Consider the following 23844-nt stretch of genomic DNA (forward strand, 5'->3'; position numbering starts at 1 on the left):
CGCAAGAAATCTGTGAGGAAAAAAGGGGCGGGGAATAAGTCTCCTTGCCTCAAGATTTTAGAATAAAAAGTTGTAAACCTTCTATTGCAGATGAAGGCTCCCAAAATTTATTTTTCCTGCTTCCATAAGCATAAATAAAGATAAAAACGGGAAGAGGTATTGACAAAGAGCTCCTAGAATGTCTACAAATTTAGGTGAGTGATCAAACACAAAGTTAGGCCTAGACAGCTTAAGTGTCCTCCACAAATCAGGATAAGCGTAACAGGACATTAACCTGGAAGCCTTTACCAAACTCTAATTTGGATATAATTTTACCTCACTACATCCCGCTCCTTCAATCAAAAAACCTTTCCTGCCTGCCCTTCAGAGTCCACGAAGTTGCTGCCAGATCCCAGCTTAAATCACGTTTCGCTTTCACACATCTCCCTCCTGGGCAAGGTGGTGGGGTGGATAATGAAGTCTGGCACCTGGTCTAAAGGGCCCCAGGAGGTTAGGATAGGAACTACCACTTCTCAGGCCTGTTTTGTTTTTCCGGAAGAGGGCAAGACCAGTAGAGAACTGACTCAGCGTCTCCAACAAAAGGAGAGCTGCACGCAGACAAAACAAACCCGGGGGGGGGGGGGGGGGGAAAACTGGAAGTAAACTGGTGTTTGTGGCACCACTGATAGTATTATACCTTCTCTGACTTCTCCAATTGTTTTTTTCCCCAAGTGACTCAATCTTCTCACCCAAACCAGGCCAAATGAGGGGATAGTTGTTCGACTTCTTCTGAGAGTGCCTCTCTTCTTTCTCACACTCTGCAAGCCTCCTCCCCGCACACGCCACTTCCCCCCCGACCCCAAAGTTAAGGGCTCATGCCCAGCTAGATCCTAATGTCCACGGCGAGCAGCTGCAGTCTAGGGGGGTTGCCTAGAAGTAGGTCTGACGCCGAGCAATCTAATCTCCCACGTCTGATCTCTCAGGCTATTGTGCCTCGAGGGGAAGTCAGAACAGGTGAGGGCGGCTGGAGGGAACCAGTTCCGGGACAGGCAACGCACTGGACGAAGTGAGGGTGTGGGGCAAGGAACGGAGGGAGGGACAAACGCGCGATAAAGAACGAGGGCGCCCCCCGAGCGCCGCCTATCTCCTCAGATCACCTTGCGCTGACCTAGTTGCACCGAGAAAGAAGGAACCCGAGTCGAAGAGGGAGGAGGGCGGGGCGGGATGTGGGCGGGGCCGCGGGCGGGGGCGGGGCCTAGAGCGGGATCTTTATGGGGTTCGCCTGTGATTTGCAGATGGATTCGAGACGGAAGCGGGCTGGGAGGGGTTGGCGGCGGCGGCGCACGTGGTGACGTGCAAGGGGGTGCGGCGCGAGCGGTCGGCGGCGGCAGAGGCAGTGTCTCCCGGTCGCGCGTGGAGGTCGGTCGCTCAGAGCTGCTGAGCGCAGTTTCTGCGCCTGCTGCTTCGGCGCGGCTGTGTCGGCGAGCGAGCGAGTTCCCGCGAGTTCTCGGTGGCGCTCCCCACTCCTCTCAGTCTCCACGGACTGGACCCTTGTCCTTCTACTTGACCGCTCCCCCCTTCCGCCGCCTCCTGGCGCCTTCCGTTGGGCTGATTCCCGCCCGCTTCCTCCTGCTTCCCATCGAAGCTCTAGAGATGAATGTTTCCATCTCTTCAGAGATGAACCAGGTAATACGCGCTGGTTCTACGAACGGCAGATGAGGGAGAAGGCGCGGCTTGAATCCGAGATGAGGGGATGGCGCCGGCGGATGGGAAGAGGGTAGGAGGCGCGGAAGCGGTGTCCTCATCAGAGGAGGCAGCCCCAAGCGGCGGCCGCCGCCGCCGCCGCCCTCTGGGACGTGAAGCCCGCGCCGCGCTGGGCCGGCGCTCCAGCGCTGCCATGGTTGCCGAGTCGCGTTGGCGACCGAGAGCGGGCGCTGGCCGCCTCGGAGAGCGCGGAGGCTCGAACCCCTTTTCTGCACTGGCGCGGGGGAGGCAGGCTGGGAGGAACGAGAGTTTTTTGCTCGAAGGGTTTTGGGGGGCCTGGTTAGGGCGCCGCCGGGAGGGGATGACCAGCCGGAAGGAGGGCGCGGGACTCCCCGTTCGTGCTGTCAGGAGCGGACGCCTCTCCTTGGGTTTGCCTGGGGTGTGGGATTCTCTTCTGGAAGAGCTCCCGGGACTTGGCGCGTGTGGGCGGGCAGCCAGCCCCGGGCCTGGAGTAGGGTGGCACGGAGTCCCCGATCGCCGTGGGCCGCGGGGTCCTTTGTTCCCGCTCCACGTTGCCCGCTTTTCTTGCCAAGCGCGGGGAGAAGGGGGCGGGAGGAGGGAGGGAGCGGCTGCCCTGACGTGTCGGTACTGAGTGACTGCAGGGCTGGCCAATCCCGGGCGGGGGTGTGCGGGCGCTGGGGGCCTCGCCTAGCAGCCTTCGGAGTGGGCGCGGGCCTGACCGCGCGCGGAGGAAGGCCTGGGAAGCTTTTTCTTTTTTATGAAACAAGTGGCAAGATTTGCTCTTTTTCCGTCCCTCCACGCTTTTTGTTAAGTGTCTCTGATTATAAGCTCTTGATGATAGGTAGGAAGGTATCAGGCTGAGGGTTGAACCTAGGGTAAATTGAACCACTAGTTGAGAACTACATTTACTTCCAACCCCCCCCCCCAACCCCAGTCCGTAGTGGACGTATCTATTGGTTTGAGGCACCTGACATTTCAAGGAGAAATACAGATGTCCAAGAGGGCGCATTTTGTTCATGTCTGTTGCAGTGATGGAGCGTTAGAACACCTTGGCGTCAAGCTATTCGTTGAGTTGTTGTGATCTTCTGTCTACTAATAGATGACAACTCTGGAAGCCTAGTACCACTCTTAACAGATGAATAAGTACAGCATAGACTACAGTGCCTCAGGCCATGCTTTCTTTTAATAATTCTAGCACCAGTGATTGATTTAGGAAAAACAAAATACTGATGATTACTTTTAGGCTAAAGCCTGCTGACACTTCTGTCTTAAAGATACTGAAGGAGTAGTTGTATTGGTTAAGTCTGGACGTGAGGTAAACACGGACTTTAGAATTGGATTGAGACTAGTATCATTTAATGCCAGCTGGCAGGCTACTTATCAAGTCCATAATTTGGTAGCCAGAGGTAAACGGAACTTGAGCCACTGACCAAAGAGAGCCCTGGAATGGTTTTCCTGTGTTTTCCTAATAAATGAAATCTCTAGTTAACTGATAGATACTAATTTCTATAGCCAATAATTTGTAGTTGATTTTCTAGCTTTCCCCCCAAGACAAAACATTTCAGGTTTTAGTCTTAGTTTTAAATTAGTCTTTTTGGCTAGTTGGTTTTGGAAGGTGGGATTTTGTTTTTCTTGCTTGAAGTTGTTGTTAGATGGTAATTAAATGTAGTTTTGCAAATACGTTTTTAAATATGCTTTCCTGTTAAGGAAGTATCTTAATAATTGATATTAAGATGAAGTAACTCTAAGTCATTTCATCCACTTTTTAGCAGTGCGATTGTATAGTCAAATCCTGCAAATAGGAATTCTTAAAGGTTGGGGGTCTTCCCACCATGTCATGTTCTAGTGTGTGTGTGTAAATTGAAGTATTGTAAGAGAGTGATTTCTGGGTTTTTGTTAGAACAGAAAATACACACTTGTAAACTACAAGTTGTATATCTTGTAAATGTTTCTGAACCTATACTTAACATCATACTATTATATTTTTGTTATTAACATGCAGATACCTCAGCATTAGAACGTCTCAAACCAAATTCTTCCTTTCCTTCCCTTCTCCATGTAGCAAACTATAAACGACTTTGTGTTACGCTTTTTGGTAACTGATTTTAATAAGGATACCACATATCTTAATTTTGATAATTGATTTTAATAAGGATGCCACATATCTAAAATAAAATATCTTAAGTCCTCACTGCCTTAAAGGAGCACGGGTGTACAGAATCTTAACTGCCCTGTTTCCATGCTTTACTCATTCCTCTAGACCATCCCCAACATTTCTGCTAGGATGCCCTATGCCTCCTTGTTTAAATCCTTCATCTGCTTTCCATGCTTAGCATTGTTTAAACCTTGGAATTAGGCTTTCTTACTTCGTTGCCCACTATGACCATATGCATCCTGCAAATCTACAATCTGTTGAAACTGAAATAGCTGCCATTTCTGGAATATATTTGCTAATACCTTTTTTCCTTTCTGTTCAAGCTATTTTCATAGCTTGTTTTATCTTTCTGACTGCCCTGTGAAGTGTTCAAGGTTAGAGAACTGAGTTAACTTTTATTGTGTTATGATACGAGCATTCCATTTCAGTTTGTGCCTTCACATTTGGTGCAAATATGTTTGTGTTGTAGTGAAAGAATTACAAAACTATGAGCATGGATGGAATGAATGAGTTCAGTGAGTTTTCATATACATGGATGGTGAGTGATGATGGTTTTAGAGGTTACATTGGAAAGCTGTAACTTCTGGTTTTAAAAAGATTTGTTGATTTACTTTGTATTATAAAGTCTTTCCTTTAAAATTGCAGTTGATGGCTACTTGGTGGGAGCTGACTGCCCTCAAACGATTGCCTTTTGCTTTATCTTGCTCTTACTGAAGGCCAGAGAAAAATGTTAGCGGAGGACATATTGTGCCTTTTTAACAACTTTGATAAGGCCTGTTGAATTGTATTTCAGTTAAGCTAATCTTTCTGGGCTGTGAACTTCTTCTGGGTGTTATTAAAGCAGTTTAATTACTCATTTATGAGTCTTCGATATCCCTTGCAGTGGCCATAGAAGTATCCTGAATTTATCTGAATATATTGCATTTGATCCTTGTTTTCAGTGTGTAAGAATAGTGACCTAGGTGTAGATTTAGTTGAAAGTATATTTTAAATACCAAATAATTCTATGTTTTATATTCTTATATGACTCTGGGATGTTTGGGCTTTTGGTTTGGATTTTCAAAGAAAACAATTTTCCCCATTTTTTAAATTCCACTAGTTATCATGCTTGAGTTTTATAGACCAAATAAGATCCCAAGTCAGTTTGGGGAGTAGTTTAAAACTCTTGATTTGCCCTAGCTCACTTTAATGAAAGTAAATGTGAACTTTCAAAAACATGGTTTGCAACAGGAATTGATCTGATCCCCTCCAAAATTGATCTGATCCTTGAGGTGGGTGGAAAGTAGGAATATAGTGTATGAGGACAATAATTAAATAAAATAAGTTTGCATTAACTTAAATGTCATCTAGATTTGGGCTGGCTTTTAAAATCAGGTAGCTTTGTACTCTGATCAGTAGATATTAAAGAGATGAGGTTCATATTATGACCTTGATGTACTAAAAACGAGGTACTAATAATCTGTCATGGAATTAGAGTAAAAAATAAATAAAAATCAAGTACTAAATATAGGATTCATTTTACTACAAAACTCATAATAATATTGTACAAATTTGTCTGATGCAAATCACCCCAAAAATTCTCCAGTGTTTTCTCCAAGGGCTGCGGTAATTTTAACCATTTTTTTCCAAAATAAATTTAGGTAGAACATTCAATTTGTCAAATATAGTAAATGGATACCATTTTTGGTTTTGGTTAGATCAAGTTTACAAGTAAAAAATGAATAAAACTGGTCAAAGTTTAAAATAGTACCTTCATATTATCTTTTTGGCTTTTCAGAGGATGCATTTTAATATAACAATTTGCATGGGGACTCCTTCCTCTTACTCTTATTTTAAGAGCAGTTTATGAAACTGAAGTTAGGAGTTGCCAACTATGCCTGTGAGTTGACCATGCCAGTATATATCATATATATATGAAAATTTTCTTAGCTTGAGCCAGGTCTTGGCTGAAAATGTTTGAAGGTTTCTTTAGGGTAGTGTGTTCTCTCTGTGTACAAAGAATTGTGCATATTTGGAAAACGTGCTAGAACTAGTTTCTTGAGAAAAGCCAAATTAACTAACCTAGATAAAAGGTAGAGCAGAGGAAATCAATATTACCTAATGCTGTGATACAGTTTTAATGCAGGGGTAAGCATTCATAACAATCCCAACCTGAATTGGCATTCTTGGGTTTCCTTGACATGAAACCTGTTACAGAGAAACCTGTTAGGACACATGTTGAACTAAATATAGTAGGTTTGTTGAATTTGAACTGGACCAGCCTGCAGTGGAGTCCTGTGGTAAGTGATTATTCACTTGGACATAATTGTTAGATTTAGAATTGTTGTATTGATGTATAAGACAGATAATATATCCATAAAAATGAATATATTTGCACATATTTCAGGTAAGTTATTTCTTAGTTCTGGTTTCCAGAATTAATAGTGGTGTAATAGCAGTTCAGGTGATTAAAAAATAAGTACCATCTGAATTTGACACTAGTAATTGATGATGTGAAAACGAGGGAGGGAGAATAGGTAGGAGGACTGATTACCTTGAAGATTAGGTTTGAACCAGAATGATTCCATTGGTAGTTTATTACGGTATATGAGAAAAATGATCATACAAAGCACAGGCATCAGTATTTTCCCTTCTGTTTAGTTTGTTCTAACAAATTACTCATCTTTATGTTCAAGATTTTAGGCTAGTCCTGGTAGAAAGGAGATGGGATGGATACAAAAGATGAACAAGACAGAAGCTTTGCCCATGAGTCAAGGAAGATAAACAAGTATATATAAATACAGCATGAAATAGACCAGCTGGAAGATCATAAATACCTCTCAGAGAGGGTTCTATATGTGGAACATGAGGAGAAACTGCTTCCCAACTGGGAGCGTTTGGCAGAGGCTCTATGGCTGTAAAATTTCCTCTGGCATAATTTGGGTTAAGGGCCTTCCAGGTAGAGAGAAGAACTTGAACAAACTTAACAGAGTCTGGGAAGTGCAGAGTTCATTTTGAGGAACAGTAACATAGTATATATGCTTGGGAATAATGCCTAAGGTTGCTTGCTGGCTCAAAACAGATCGCATGTTGGCATATTAGTTGGAAATTAATAGTAAAGAATATTAGAGTTAAACAGTATTGACATTTGTTCTGTAAGTCTTGTGCTTTTATACCTCTCATAAACACGTCATTAGTCCCCGGTCTTTGGGAAAGGACCGGCTTTTTTTTTTTTTTTAGATCACTTGGGTTGTTACAAGTTAAATGAAAAATGTTTATGTGGAATTGCATTTGTGTTCTTTTTTTATGTAATGGGAATATTTTTGCCATTTAGCTCAAATCTCTTGAAGATCAGGACTTGTTTTACATGATCTGCTCTACCTAGATCAATGAGTCTTTGATCATTCTGAATAACTCAAATTTATCATTGTTATAGATTATGATGCACCATTATCACAGAAGAAATTCGTGTCTATAGCTTTTAAGGACTTGATTACATCATTTTCAAGCCTGATAGTTTTGGAATCACCATTAGAGCTTAAGACACATCTGCCTTCACTTCAACCACCTGTCTTCATACCCTGACGAAGTGCGCCTTTTAACACTCCTTTGTCCTTGGATTACTTAAGAGTTCCCAGAAATACATTTGCCACCAACAGAGTAGGTAAGTGAATATTCTCTGCCTAGTCCAGTATTAAGACATATTGTTTTTCTGAAGACGATATGTCGAGTACAGTAAACCTTTCATACTTTTTTTTTTTAAAGGCAGAGAAGTCAGTAATCATTTGAGTATAAAAAACATTTTCGTATTTTTCTTTTCTATATTTTGACTTCAAAGTAAAATTTCTTACTGCCTTTCTTTTTTTTAAATTAGAGAGAGAGGCTCTCACTCTGTTGCCCAGGCTGAAGTGCAGTGGTGGGATCATAGCTCATTGCAGCCTGGAACTCCTGTGCTCAAGTGATTCTCCTGACTCAGCCTTCCTAGTAACTGAGACTAGAGGTGTGCGCCGCTGCCATGACGGGTTTCACATTTTCTGTAGAGAGAGGATTTCACTGTTTCCCAGACTGGTCTCAAACCCCTGGGCTCAAGCAATCTTCTTGCCTTGGCCTCCCTATTACTGTTCTTTATTTTGTTTTTTGAGATGGAGTCTCTCTGTTGCCCAGGCTGGAGTGCAGTGGCACGATCTCGGCTCATTGCAACCTTTGCCTCCTGGGTTCAAGCGATTCTCCTGTGTCAGCCCCCACAAGTAGCTGGGATTACAGGCGCCCACCACCACGCCTGGCTAAATTTTGTATTTTTAGTAGAGACAGGATTTCACCATGTTGGCCAGGCTGGTCTTGAACTCCTGACCTCAAATGATCCACCTGTCTCGGCCTCCCAAAGTGCTGGGATTACAGGTGTGAGCCATAGCGCCCGGCCTATTACTGTTTTTTAATTATGCATTTTGTGTAGTCATTAGTCAGTTGTTTATAAGTAATGGTAAAATGCAAAAAAGTTTTAAGTTCCCATTTATATTTATATAATCTGATGAGATAAGTGATTTAGAATATATGAAAGGAACAGAATATAAGTTCATTTTTAATCATTTATGTTTCAAAACATTTATAAAAATCATTTTGTAGATACAGTGACAAGACTAATCAGACTTTTTAAGTCTGTGTATATGGCAAGGGAGGAAGAAATTAGGCAATTTTTTGCATATAAATCTTGACTGTATATAATTTTGAAGACTAGGAGCAAATTGGGGGCCCTTTAAGGAAACTGAAAAGGGGCAGGATTAGGATAAATAATAGTTTTTCTCACTTGTGGGTAAAGGAATGACAGGAGCCCAAATCCAAGGAAACCTATATGTACTGGCTATTTTACCCTTTCAGGCTTTTAGGTTACTTGTTATATGGGTTTGGGCAGGATGGAGTTTCATTTCCTTCCCTTCAGAATCAATTTGCTTAATAGGCATGGGAACCCGGCCAAAATTGTTGAGATAGCTGCTACTGTTTGAATCTTTTGAAAGTCTTATGACCAAAGTATTAGGGAACAAAGACTTGGACATTCAGCGCAGGTGTTGTTTCAGCTATGTTTTTGTGTGATGAAATTTTTATGTATCATTTATAGGATGGAATTTGAGAATAAAGAGACTGTATTACTCTTTAGCATTATATTTTTAAAACCATTATTTGCAAGTAAAATAACTCGGCTTTCTTTTCATTTAGCCAAATTTATAAGGAAAAATGATTCCCAATGGATATTTGATGTTTGAGGATGAAAATTTCATTGAGTCTTCTGTTGCCAAATTAAATGCCCTGAGGAAAAGTGGCCAGTTCTGTGATGTTCGACTTCAGGTATTTAAAATTTAATTCAAAATTTATAGAATTTTTTATTACTAAAAGCCATAAGTTCTTAGATTTGCTTATTTTCTTTTACATAGGCATTTAATGAAATGATTTTTTAAAAGAATACTGAGAAATGTAAGATAAAGTAATCTGATGCAGTAATTAGCTAGAGAAGCACATAATCCACACTACTTATAATTATAATTCTTCATAATTTCAGGTCTGTGGCCATGAAATGTTAGCACACAGAGCAGTGCTAGCTTGCTGCAGTCCCTATTTATTTGAAATCTTTAATAGTGATAGTGATCCTCATGGAATTTCTCATGTTAAATTTGATGATCTCAATCCAGAAGCTGTTGAAGTCCTGTTGAATTATGCCTACACTGCTCAGTAAGTACATTTGAAGTAAACCATATAACTAGGGAATATCTTCAGAAAATTCCAAGTCTTGCTACATATATTTAAATTAAGTGTGTTTTAAGGCTTTGGTATCATAAATAACTTTTTTTTTAATAGGTTGAAAGCAGATAAGGAATTGGTAAAAGATGTTTATTCTGCAGCAAAAAAGCTGAAGATGGATCGAGTAAAGCAGGTAGAGTATCAGAAGTAAATAAAATCACTTATGGAGTCTTATTTTGTGTTATTGCAATGCTGAATTTATCATGAAACATCTTGTTAGTCTCAAGGAATTGAAAATGTCCCTTTTTTCCCTCAGAATAGTCACTATGTTATTTTAACTGTTTGGCTATAATAATGTAGCAAGATCACACTTCTCAGATAACTTGGGCTAAAGTCTTACCCTTTCAGCAGTCTTCTCTGGTAGGGTGGCTATGTCAGCCTTTGATAGCATGAATTAAAATAAATGTTTTTCTTAAGAGTTAATCACATAACTTCTGTCCTCAATTCTGTGTTCTCCTAAACTTCCTGTGCTCTCTAAAAGTATTCCTTCTAGAATTTAATAGTAAAAAGTACTTTTGGAAAATAGGCATTTAATCCCCTAATGTATGGGGGCCAGTAAACTTAAGGCCTACCAGCCAGCTGCCTATTTTTATAAAGTTTTATTCCAGTACAACCATGTGTGTTCATTTACATATGGTCTAGGCTGCTTTCCAGCTACAATGACAGAATTGAGCAGTTGTGACAAACAGTATGGTCTACAAGCCTAAAATGCTTTTACTATCTGGGCCTTTAAGAAAATGTTTTATTTGCTAGCCCTTCTTCTAATACCACTCCTTGGCTCAAAAATCCTTCCTTAATTTACAGCACGTATCCCTGAATTTAGTATTCTAGATTTTCCCTAATATAGTCGCTGTTTTTCCAAAACTATTTCCTAGTTATCTTTTCTCCAACCAAATTAAATTGTTTGCAGCATCTTCTCTACTTCTGTCTGCATTCAATATCAATATCATCTCTCCTGTAGAGCCCAGTTCAGATATTGTTTCATGAAGCCTTACCACATTATTCTACTTGAAAATACTTATGTGAACTTACATAGCATTTCAATTTGTTGCATCTCTCCTTAAACTAAAACTTACATATCTGTATAGCATAATTTGATGTTTATCATTTGTATACATGTTATTACCACTATTACATTTGTTGTATTAAGACAGTGATTTTTGCTTCATCTTTGTATCTTCATATAGTGTTTACCACACTGAACATTAAATATTTGTTGAATAAAAGCTACGTAAGTGTTGGCACTCATATATTTCTTTTCCAAGGTTTGTGGTGATTATTTACTATCAAGAATGGATGTTACCAGCTGCATCTCTTACCGAAATTTTGCAAGTTGTATGGGAGACTCCCGTTTGTTGAATAAAGTTGATGCTTATATTCAGGAGCATTTGTTACAAATTTCAGAAGAGGAGGAGTTTCTTAAGCTTCCAAGGCTAAAGGTAAGGAGTGAACTCTATAAACAGATGTATACTATCTAGTTCCAGGCATGGAATCTTGGTCTGTGTTTCAAGCAAGTGAGTAGTGATTATGAAATGGTACATCGAAATTATACTGTTGTTCTTAGCAGCGTAATGAGTTTCTACCTACCAGTTTGTTTACTTTGTTTTTGATTACTGGTTCCTTACAAATTAGAGTAAATGTATGGAATGAATTGTGCATCTATGACAACTTTATTATGAAATTGGGAATTAAGCTGAGAACTAGAAGCCCAACACTGATCCATGTCATTGTTTTTTCCAATTCTAGTTGGAGGTAATGCTTGAAGATAATGTTTGCTTGCCCAGCAATGGCAAATTGTATACAAAGGTAATCAACTGGGTGCAGCGTAGCATCTGGGAGAATGGAGACAGTCTGGAAGAGCTGATGGAAGAGGTTAGTTTTAAAGTAAATGGGATTCAACCACTTTTAAAAATTATTTTGCTATAACATGAAGGATTCCCTTTCACTTTTATTTTATAACCATGACCCTAAAGAATTTAAATTTTGCTATAGGTACCCCTAAGCTGAGAAACAGGGGGGGTGTCCAGGTGAGCTGAATGAACTGTTCAGTTTGGTCTTCTGCTTTTCTTTTTTTATTTCTTTGCTTATTATGTGCTGTTAACTTTCTTTAAAGTAGCTTGTAATTTGCTTTAGAAATGGGAAGTGGTACTGAAATTTTCTGTAGATTCTTAATTTTTCTTCACAGGTTTTTGCTTTAAATTTGACAAGTAGGTAAAAGCTTCTAATGGTTGTTCCTCCCCATTGATTTATCTCCCCATAGGTTTATTAACAAAACTAGGATACCCAAGACTGAAGAAACAAGAAGAAACCTCAAGTGTATTGACACGTAAAGAAGCAGCAGTCCTGCCCCAGTTCTCCTAAGAAAAATCCGCTGTGGGCAGAGAACGATGATGATTTAATGGTGTTTACTCCTTTACAGGATTCTTGTCTTTAAAGCTGTGTGTTTTTCAATGGTGTTGTTCATACATATAGTCACTCACTTAACTTGGGCTACTTTTTAAAAAAATACACAAGATAAACAAAATTGATGGAGAAATGGTGGGAATTGAAAACACGCAGGTGGAGCAGTGGAGTAACCTTGAGTTTCTCTCTCCACTTAAACATTTCAGAGTTCCTTTGAGAGCTTACCAAATCTGTTAGGCCTGCAGAAACACGGTCATCATTATGTTCTAAAAGGGCTAACAGATTATCTTTAAATTCTATGATTCCCACTTGAAAGTCAGATGCATTTGCTATGTATTTGCATCTGTCAATGGAGATAACTCTACAGCTTGCTTGAAATTTTGCATTTGTTTTTTCTTTGTTTTTCTTGACATTGCTTACAGGAAGGAAATATGTTTATGCAAACCAGACCACTTATCTGCAAAGGTGTAAACTATATTCAGTATTTTATTGTAAATATGTATATTATTTAAGAGTATATATTGTACTAGTGCTTTTTTTCTTACTGTTATATGATAGAAGCTATGAAAAAAATGAAGATTTCTTTCAAGCCAATCAAGCCAACGACTCTTCAGCCAGTATTGAAAGATTTTGTATTTGATTTTGTTTTTTTGTTTTTGTTTTTTTTTTAATTTTTACCACCATGACATGTATTTTTCTTTACCTCCGGATCCTGCCAGAGTAATATGTCAAGAAGTTCAAGAAGCACACTGGAGGTTACCTTGAGGCGTTTGTGTAATCTGCATACTAGTGGAGTAGCCATGGTGACCGTAGCCACATGGGTGTTCTGTTGCTGTTTTGCAGGTTCAAACCTTGTACTACTCAGCTGATCACAAGCTGCTTGATGGGAACCTACTAGATGGACAGGCTGAGGTGTTTGGCAGTGATGATGACCACATTCAGTTTGTGCAGGTACACATTGCACAGTCTGAGGTAACCTCAGGTTAAAATTTGACTAGAGAATTTGATAGCATACTTAAATTTTCCTTTAATAAAGGAAAGTAGACCAATTTCATTGGTATAACTGGACAGAAACATTTTTGGGAGAAAACAAGCATATCTTAGAGTTAGTATTTTTGCTACATGAAAAGATATTAACGAATTAGGAAACCCTATTGAAATTTTTTTCTCATAAAGCAGGAATTACAAATAGTAAAGACCAATAAGATGGAACAATATAGAAATTATTTGGGAAGATTATGAAAAGTAGTTGTTTGTGGCAGGCATGACTGATAAACTCAGTTTTTTTAAAAAAGGGGCAGGGGGACTTAAATTGTTGATGGCTATGAAAGAAATTTTGGATGTTACCTTAACTACTGAGCTGTCTCACTGGAAATTAGAAATGGTATAGGTAAGATGGACTATACAATGTAATAAGTTTAAAAGTGGTTGATCATATGTTACAACCTGATCTAGATGTTTCTTAACCAAAATGAATTAAAATATAGTAGAGTTCCACTGTGCCAATTGAGTTACTTTGCATTTTATAAAATCCAATTTCATTTCTCCCCTACGGGTAAACACATAATTATTCAGACACATTATCAACAATTACTAGAGAACAAACTTCTCAGGTCTAAACTTTTTAAGTTTATGGACAAATACAGAAAAGTACACAAGTCATAATTGCCACACAGTGAACCTACCAGTGTAAACACTACCCAAATCAAGAAGAGAAGGTTTCTAGCATCCTGGCAGCCTTTCTCTTGCCTCTTTTTATTTGGCCTTTAGCTCAAATTATGTTTTTGAGGGACAAGCTATAAAGTAGTTGACTCAACCCAGACTGAGGAATGCTTTTCTTTAAAAATCAGAGGGTAAGTGGTAGACTTAGTAGTAGCCTATATGGTTACAAATTATCAGGTGTTAGCTCTCTGGTGTCCTGTGGCAATAGTGGGTGAATATCTTTATTTTCTAAAAGTTTTGGAATTTGAATTAGTTGAGAACTTAGTTTGTACATTTTGAATATATTGAGGATATTTTCCCCCTTAACTCTAAACATTTCGAGTTAACATTTTAAAAGTATGTTTTCAACATGCAGAGAGGTTGAGTGCCCAATAAATGGCAGGCCATAGTTCGGTATGGCAACACAAAAATGTGTCTAAGAGACAGTTTCTGCTTGTAGGACCTTCTAAGAGTGGGCAAAACAATACAGGCTTATAAGGGGTAGCTATGAAAGGCCTAAAGGGGAGGACACAATGAGACAGGAGAGAAGCCAGGGATATTTCACACAAGAGGTAACTTTTGAGCAGTCTTAGGATTTAGAGGAGTCCGCATAGCAGATAAAGGGAGAAGTGTTAGATAGCAAAGAGTATCGAATGGGGCTTATACTTTATCCTATAGGCAGTGGGAAGCCTTAGGTAAGACTACAGTGATATGAAAGTTATGCATTCACAACTTTAGTAATAGTGAAAAACTGGGGAACAGTCTAACTATTAGGTGGCAGTCTCTGGGCTGGGATATTCCAACTGATTTCTGGTTTTTTATTTTCTAAAATTGTTGCCTTGGACCCTTCCTGTTTTTATAACCAGATGCAGAAGATCAATAAAAGTTTGAGCCCAGTTTATAGACTATTGCCAGTAGTAGTTCAGGTTTTAAAAAAATGATGAGGGCTTAATTTAGGGGTATGAAGGAGAAAGGATGGATTTTTTATGTATGTCTATAAGTAGACATTTATATTAACAAAGGTTGACTTAGCAGGCCTTAGTGATTGCTTAGCAAGATGAGGGAAAAGGAAGAATTTGAGAGTAAGTGGGATTCTGACATGTGTGACTCATTAGAATGTGATGCCATGAATAGAGATCATGAATTGAAGAGGATGAGAGGGACACATGTTAGACTTCAAGAAAAGAAAAAGAACATTGAGAAGAAGCCATTAGAAAAGTTACAGGACAATAAGAATCTAATCATGTTGTAAAAGCTGCCTAAGGTAGGAGAAGAAAATTTGAAGGAGAACTAAACTGTACACTGTCAAATCCTCTGGGAGGTCATGTAAAATAAGGTTTAGGGATATATCCTTTACATATAAAGGATTTAACCAGCATTTCTATATTATGTTTGTTATTAGGCATTGTTATGAAGCATTGCTATAGGGCCTTTCTCTTCCACAGTCATTTTCTCTTAATTATAGTTTGTATATTAGAACAGTTTTCTTACCCCAATACAGCCTCAATGTAAGCATCATCCATTTGTGATATTTGGATCCCTTCTTCCCACAGGTTGGGATGAGGTTTTATGTACTTTGTAATTCATAATAATAGATAAGGTTAGATAAGTCTAACCTTATTTTTTATTCTTAATATTCATAGTATAAAAGTGATATGAACAGATGCATTCACAACTTTAGTAACAGTGAAAAACTGGAAAACAGCCTGTCATAGTGTAAATCTGTTTCATACTATGACGTAACTTGTCATAGTATAAAAAGGGTGGGGTTTATCTTCATAAGTCCTAGTCTTTCTTTTAGCTGTATTGCCTTGAGCAATGCGTATCTTCTTGAGTTTCAGTATTTTTATCTATAAAATGGGTAGATAATATCACCCTCACTGGACTAAAAAAGATGATGTAAATAAAGTATCTAGTAATACCTAGGTACATAATAAACATCTAAGTGGAATTTAATGATAACCATTGATGATATATTCCCTGCCTTTTCTCAAAATAGCCTATGTATGTTGTAACCACACTCAGGCCTAACTTTTGATATAGCTTTTTCTTATAGCTTCAAGTAGCTACCAAAATCTTTTTCTCTATTACTTGTTATGTGGCTTTTTGCTTCCACTAGCAACAGAAATTTCCATTAGAAATTTTACCTATCCTTGTGGTCTGGCCGTCTGGACCAGCGCAAGTGGGATGAGCAAACTAGGCCAGGAGCTGAAGGTGCTACCTGTTCATTTGGCAGTTCCTCTCAGAGTAGTCTTTACTCTTCCAATTCCAAAAGATCATATCCTTTGGAAGTGGCAAAGGCTAAAGTAATTGGAAGGAAACCATCATGGAAAACTCATACATGAGAACACATGTGTAAAGTAGTTCTCTTACAATTATTTGGATATTGGCAGCTTTGTTCATTTCTCCCTCTTTAGTGTTCCTGTATATTCTACTTTTGTGAATATTTGGTTGTTTTTAGTAATGTTTCATTTCTGATTACTGTTTCTTGTGTTTTGATGTAATTTTGTCTAGAAAACCACTCTATAATACCTAAAGAAATATTCTTTTAAGTGTTTCTTGTAATTGCCACTTTTTTCCTGTAAAGTACTTTCAGAGAAACCGGATGAATCTATGTCTGCTTACGTTTTGCTGGCATTGTATGAAGGATACCTGTACATATGATTTAGTTAGGTTTGACAGTTTCATGAAAATAGTGGGTTAAATGTATTCTCTGTTAATTCATACTATTTAAAATTTACAACATTCTTTTAGAAGATTCTATACTTAATATAAAAATCTGTGAGCTTATATCACTTATAGATTGTTTTTTTTCTTTCTTCTATTGAGGTCTTGATTTGCAACATGTTTTTCAAATTGTTAAAATTGAGCTTTTTCTTACCTAGGGTAATTGTTTAGGTGTAGTTGTCTCATCATTAAGTGGAGGTGGAAGTATGCCAGTAATTTGTGTCATTTGGAAAGTGCTGGCTTGAGTTAAAGTTAGTGTCCTATAAACGTCATATATAGGTGAAGGATACTCAGTGTTGTGGAATAGCTCAGGAACAAAGGTACATCAGATGTGGTCTTTGGCTAGGTTTCTGTAGCTACCTTTTGATTTTGCAGAAAAAGCCACCACGTGAGAATGGCCATAAGCAGATAAGTAGCAGTTCAACTGGATGTCTCTCTTCTCCAAATGCTACAGTACAAAGCCCTAAGCATGAGTGGAAAATCGTTGCTTCAGAAAAGACTTCAAGTAAGTATATGACACTTGCCAGTTGTTTTCAGCATTGTTTTCAGCTTACCTATGTTTAAGAAGGAGTGTTGCCAATTTAATACCTTTTAAATTGACTACTCGAGGAAAAAACTCAGAAGCAATTAAATTTGGAAAATGAGAGCAGATTGTTCCAGTCTGGGATGTGGAGACTGTGGAGTCCAATTCAGGATCATATACACCAACCAAAAGTAAGAATTACATCTTAAACCTGGAATTCTTGTGCTTACAGATAACACTTACTTGTGCCTGGCTGTGCTGGATGGTATATTCTGTGTCATTTTTCTTCATGGGAGAAATAGCCCACAGAGCTCACCAACAAGTACTCCAAAACTAAGTAAGAGTTTAAGCTTTGAGATGCAACAAGATGAGCTAATCGAAAAGCCCATGTCTCCTATGCAGTACGCACGATCTGGTCTAGGAACAGCAGAGATGAATGGCAAACTCATAGCTGCAGGTAAGAACAGAAGGATGAGTGACATAACAGAAGCAGTCAACTGGCTAAGCATGTAGATGGGCATTTTTGTAACATGCAAACTTTCAAAGAGAGGGTTTAATATGCCATCTTTCATGGCAATCCAATAAGACAGGGAAATAACAATACTATTGAATATGGCTAACCTTCAGTTCAATGTCTGTCTCTAATTTAAAAAAAAATTATGTCGTGGCTAAATTTTTCTAATTTTCAAGCCAAGACTTCAGCAGTTTACTTATACTGATAATGTTATTCTTTTAGCTATTACAAGCACTTAAAAGATCAACTAAGGCATCCCTAAAAAGTTTTAATACTTTTTCTCATTGTGCAGATTTCTTAAACTTACAGGACTAGAAACCATGGCCCAGTTTAGTACTTTAAACATAAGTCTATATGGTTTTATTTTTTACCAGGTGGCTATAACAGAGAGGAATGTCTTCGAACAGTCGAATGCTATGACCCACATACAGATCATTGGTCCTTTCTTGCTCCCATGAGAACACCAAGAGCCCGATTTCAAATGGCTGTACTCATGGTAAGCACATCATGTTCCAGGAGCAACCTATATTTAGCTTTTTCCTCATAACTTCAGGATGTTGGAAATTCTCATCTCTCACTTTTGGCATAGGGCCAGCTCTATGTGGTAGGTGGATCAAATGGCCACTCAGATGACCTGAGTTGTGGAGAGATGTATGATTCAAACATAGATGACTGGATTCCTGTTCCAGAATTGAGAACTAACCGTTGTAATGCAGGTAATAATTTTCTCCTGAGATATCCAGTATTTAAATATGATAATTAAATTATCAATATATAACTTTATTTTATACTTACATAGGAGTGTGTGCTCTGGATGGAAAATTATACATCGTTGGTGGCTCTGATCCATATGGTCAAAAAGGACTGAAAAATTGTGATGTATTTGATCCTGTAACAAAGTTGTGGACGAGCTGTGCTCCTCTTAACATTCGTAAGTTGATTTTTTTCCTTTTTTCATTTTTTTTTTTTTTAAGACCTTTAAATTAACAGTATGTGTAGTACACACTTAAAGTCTGGGAGATGTAGCAATAATCTTGACTTGACTTTTCTTGTAGGGAGACACCAGTCTGCAGTCTGTGAACTTGGTGGTTATTTGTACATAATCGGAGGTGCAGAATCTTGGAATTGTCTGAACACAGTAGAACGATACAATCCTGAAAATAACACCTGGACTTTAATTGCACCCATGAATGTGGCTAGACGAGGAGCTGGAGTGGCTGTTCTTAATGGTGAGTGTTGAGATTTGGAGAAGTGAAGAGTAGATAGTGGCAAGACTTTGTTCTAAAACTCTGAGAGAAAAGGTCAATGATAACTATAGTTGTACAGTTAAGAATTCAGAAGCAGTCATTTCTGGTGATGCAATGGAGATTAGGGTGATTTGTCCTTTAGAAATACATTTGCTAATCAAAGACTTATAATACTTGATATATAACTTAAATTAATTTGCCAGTCTTTTGATGGGTGCACTGAGTGAATTTCCAAGTCATTTTCTTCTATAAAACATATCCATAATGCATCATCTTGGATTTTGAGTTTCCCAGAGAACCAGAATTTAAAGAATCTGATCTGCAAAACAAAGTAAATGCAAATCCGTAGTCTTTTCCAACTGTCTACTCCATACCTAATTGGAAATATAACCTTTAGACTATTTTAACAAGTTTCCAAAGTATTAAACTTTTTAAATGTAGACATAGCTTTCTTTCCACATCCATTTTATTGACTTTTATTTAATGTCTAAGTATATAACCATAATTTAAAAGTTAGCATTGTTTTTGGTACCAGGCTGAATTTTAGTAGGCTTACGGCTCAACTGGTGAAAGCTTAAGGGTAGACACGGCCTATTGGCCTAGAGCCTTGTCAGTGTGGTTTACAGATACATAGAATGCAAGCTGGTTAAGTGATGGTCAAATGAAAAAATAATGAATTTGAGAATCAGTAATAAAATTTTTTCTAAGCTACAGAGTATTTATTGCTAACATTTTATCTATTTGAAGATAGTCATAACTCTGTTTCCAGAAGAAATTTCTGTACCACAATCATTTTATTTTATTTTTTAATTGAGACATAGTCTCACTGTGTTGCCCAGGCTGGTCTTGAACCCCTGGGCTCATGCAGTCCTCCCACCTTGGGCTCCCATAGTATTGGGATTATAGGCATGAGCCACCGCACCTGGCCCCAAAATCATTTTATACAGTTGGAAAGCCCTAAAATATTTTCCTGCTTTCCTATAATCTCTTCTGAGTCTTAATTCTGTACACTGGGCTGATACAAAGTCCAGTGCACAGAACTATTCTGGTTTGCTACTTAGTAGCTGCATCTGTAGGATAATTGACCAGCTTCTTCCTGCTTCTTTTCTTCTTTGAAATAATAGTAGTAACTACCACAGAGTTTTTGTGAAAATTGTACTTTATTTAGATGCTGCTACTGCTTCCTCTCCCTTCCCCTTTTAAGTTGCCTAAGTTCCATATGGGAGTGGTTTTTTTATTGATTTGATTCCCAGCTCTTAGAGAGTATTTGCCATATTAGTAGCATTTAATAAATTCTTTTTGACAGAATGAACAGGCATTTCTATTTTAAAAACCACTGATTTTTAAGCAAAAGACAGATTTAGGGGAGTTTTACCTTATTATACTTTAGTCTCTGGATTTACCCCATGTCATTTCTCTTTTAGGAAAACTGTTTGTATGTGGTGGCTTTGATGGTTCTCATGCCATCAGTTGTGTGGAAATGTATGATCCAACTAGAAATGAGTGGAAGATGATGGGAAATATGACTTCACCAAGGAGCAATGCTGGGATTGCAACTGTAGGGAACACCATTTATGCAGTGGGAGGATTCGATGGCAATGAATTTCTGAATACGGTGGAAGTCTACAACCTTGAGTCAAATGAATGGAGCCCCTATACAAAGATTTTCCAGTTTTAACAAATTTAAGACCCTCTCAAACTAACAGGCTTAGTGATGTAATTGTGTTTAGTAGAGGTACACTTGTGAACAAGGAGGGTGGGTGGGTATAGATGTTGCTAACAGCAACACAAAGCTTTTGCATATTGCATATTATTAAACATGCTGTACATACTTTTTGTGTTTATTTAGAAAGGAATGCAAAGATGAAGGTCTGTTTTGTGTATTTTTAAGACTTTGGTTATTTTACTTTTTGGAAAAGAATAAACCGAGAATTGATTGGGCACATCATTTCAAGAAGTCCCCTCTCCTCCACATTTGTTTTGCCAATTTGCACATTAAATGACTCTTCCCTCAAATGTGTATTATGGGGTAAGAGGGATAGGGTTTAAAGATGTAGACAGTTGGGTTTTTTAAGGGCCCTTTTTCAATAACTGGAACACTCTATAACAAAGGATACTTATTTAAATAGATGACATTGACTATTTTTGTTTTTATTAAAAGGAAGCTGACATGCCTACCAATATTTAATCTTTTATGATTGCCTTTTTATAACTTTTTATATTCTCAGCAGAGTGCTTTACCTATTGAAGTAAAATGTGGCAGGTTGGAGTTATTGAAGCAGAGTGGCAGTCTTCAAGTTTGCAGAGTAGGGGTCTTTTAAACTCTCTGAGTGCAAACTTCAGAGCTCTTGCCTCAGCTGCAGTTTTTTTCCTTCAAGAATGCAGTACTAACATTTATTTGAGTGGAGTTACTGAACAGTAACATAGGTGTGATTTTTGGTATTTGAAACACTGGTTTTAAATATTTTGACTTGTTGAGGGTTTTATATAGCAAGACATATAGCAGTAAAAAATAGTGTTTTATCTTCTATATAATCCCTGTTTTTATTATTAACAATCCTAAATAGCAGCCCTCAATTGTGAAAAAAAATTATTTTAAACTACATTAGGTTGTGAATGCAGGTTTTATCAGAACTATGTTTTTGTTCAGTTTATCTGTTCTTATGGATAAATATTGGTTGGGATGACTTGGTCTGTAATGTGTAGTGCTACACACCTAACTTATGGTGCCAAAATAGCATGTCCTAATGCTTGCTGCTGATGCAAACACATTAAAGGTACTTTGCAGGAAATCCTTGCACCATGGGATTAATATCCAGTTGCTGCTTGTACACTCATTCATTACTAAAAGTTTTGAGAAATTTTTTTCCAGTAATGAGCTTAAGAAATTTGGGGAAAATAACTCACCCGGCATCTTACATCTGAAATAAGGAATGATTGATATAAAGTTTTTTTTTCTCACAGAAGATGAGGCACACAGGAACCTAATGGGCCAACTGGGATGAGATGACTATTCAGTGATGACTATTCTGAGATGACTATTCAGTGGCTAACTTGGGTTAGGAAGAAAATAATTAGGTATTTTCTCCAAATGTTCACTGGTACTCTGCCACTTTATTTCTCTCATCTGTTACACAAAGAACCACCAGGAAAGGAAATAAGTTTGGTTGGTAACTCTGTAATGCCTAACACTGGTTTGGTTCTGGACTAAAACTACATTGACAGATTGAATTTGCCTAATATGATGACTGTTTTTAATATGGATCTGTATGTGTTCTATTCAGCACAAGGAAATAAAATTTTAGTTGAGGATTCAGCCTAAAATCCTTGAGATCACTTCTCATTTCATAAGTGACATGCTTAATGCTAATAATATATGCGAATACTTTGGGTCAAAGTTTTTCTGCATTACCTTGGATGCCAAAGAGGTAGTCTGGTGGCCAAAAAGTATCTTTTTTAAGAAGCTGTTGTAGCCAGTCTTCGTGAAGATGAGAAGTTTCCGTAAATGAAAAAAAGAAAAAACAGTACTCAATGGCCATTTGTTACTGTTAATCCGTATCTAAAAGGTACATACTTTCTTCAGAGAGGCAGAAAATGGCATAGCCTCAGCACAATTAAAAAAAACCTTTTTTAACCAGTAGGAATTTTTTAATCGTTTCAAAATAATATTGGTAATACCACACTTCTGGTTGATTTTAATAAAACACTCGAAATCTCCTAAAAAGGTAGCAAAACTATAAAATATCTAAAATTAACCAAATATTATTGGTTATACTCAGGCATGGATCTTTTATTATGAACTTTAAATGTAGGGTTCTGATTTTTGGCTTCTAGTGTGTCATGTACTTTACCACTGCTCAGCGTGTTTTCAAATTCCCAATAGTCATATTTTAGGGAAAATCCAGGATTTGGGTATGTGATATATCACTAGAATCCTTGCTTAATTAACAAATTAGGTATGTACCCTATTACCTCTCCTGACCTCAGAATTCTTAAAATTGAAGAAGGCAAAGGAGGAGCCCCAGTAGGACATTTCTGTAACTGCAGAGTTGCCTTCAGAGGAGTGAATATGATTCACGCAAAACTCAGTTGCTGTCGTAATTTAGACGCAGCTGCTTTTTGTTGCAAAGATCTGAAGAGTCAGCAAGTGAGACATAAAATACAAGGTTAATTAGGTGTAAGGGAGAAAGAAAAACACTCATATATGAATCCTTAAATCCTTGGTAAGGCTGAGCTACAAATTTGGTCCTGTAAACAGGTTTTATTAAGTTAAATCAGTGTCTCTAGGTTAAAAAGGAGTAATTGCTATGAGTTGCAGATATCCTTCATAATAAAACCGCAAGTTTCTCAAGAGTATTAATGACACTTTGAACAACAAGTAGAGTTTATAAAGAGGAACATACAAACTCACGTGAATGTCCTGGGTTCTTCAACCTATGAGCACCAATAATCTTGGCCAATAAAATACTCAACTTTATTAATAGCTCCACACCTTACTGGGGATTGAACAAAGGTGAGAAGCAAAACTCAAGCATTATGCTGGATCTGTGTGTAATGCCTTTAACAGAGGCATATATGAATAGAGGCTACACATTTGCTCAGGATGACCAAAGGGAATAACATAATTTTAACCAGAAAAAAAGACACACAGAAAGACCTAACTTGGAGTAATGAAACTACTGAGATGAACTGAAATATCCAGCAAGGTAATAAGATGAGATCTGTTAAAACAATTTTTAAATGGGTAAAATATTTGAAAACACTTTGCAAAAGAAGTGGATGCCACTAAGAACACAGAAAGATACTATCATAAATCAGTCATTAAGAAAATGTAAATTAAAACCAAAATGGCATACACCTACTGAAACTGAATATACCAAATTCTGCTTAGGTTGCAGAGCAACTTAAACTCTCGTACATTGCTGGAGGAACTGCAAAGGTGCACAGGCAGTTTAAAAAACGATCTATCCACTTTCTAATCTGTGACAAAGCAATCCCATTCATATTACCCAAGTGAAGGAAAATATTCACACAAACCTGTATGTGAAGATAGCAGCCTTATTCATAAACACCAAAAACTGAATTCAATGAAGTAGCCTTC

The 23844-nt window shown here is 38.0% G+C and overlaps 1 protein-coding gene across 1 annotated transcript; it reads left to right on the forward strand.

The window, feature by feature from the left end:
- The first annotated feature begins 965 nt into the window (after window positions 1–965).
- On the forward strand, window positions 966–22062 carry IVNS1ABP (influenza virus NS1A binding protein). Its single transcript, XM_025362591.1, has 16 exons — window positions 966–993; window positions 1275–1665; window positions 7275–7502; window positions 9050–9178; window positions 9390–9559; window positions 9686–9761; window positions 10894–11067; window positions 11375–11500; window positions 12875–13003; window positions 16835–16964; window positions 17215–17439; window positions 17871–17992; window positions 18086–18212; window positions 18296–18427; window positions 18552–18725; window positions 20168–22062. Exons 4-16 carry the CDS (start codon window positions 9068–9070, stop codon window positions 20419–20421), a joined length of 1950 nt encoding a protein of 649 aa, XP_025218376.1. The 5' UTR covers window positions 966–993; window positions 1275–1665; window positions 7275–7502; window positions 9050–9067; the 3' UTR covers window positions 20422–22062.
- The last annotated feature ends 1782 nt before the right edge of the window (window positions 22063–23844 follow it).

This window comes from Theropithecus gelada, chromosome 1 (assembly GCF_003255815.1).
Source record: "Theropithecus gelada isolate Dixy chromosome 1, Tgel_1.0, whole genome shotgun sequence".
In the NCBI taxonomy this organism is placed as follows: domain Eukaryota; kingdom Metazoa; phylum Chordata; class Mammalia; order Primates; family Cercopithecidae; genus Theropithecus; species Theropithecus gelada.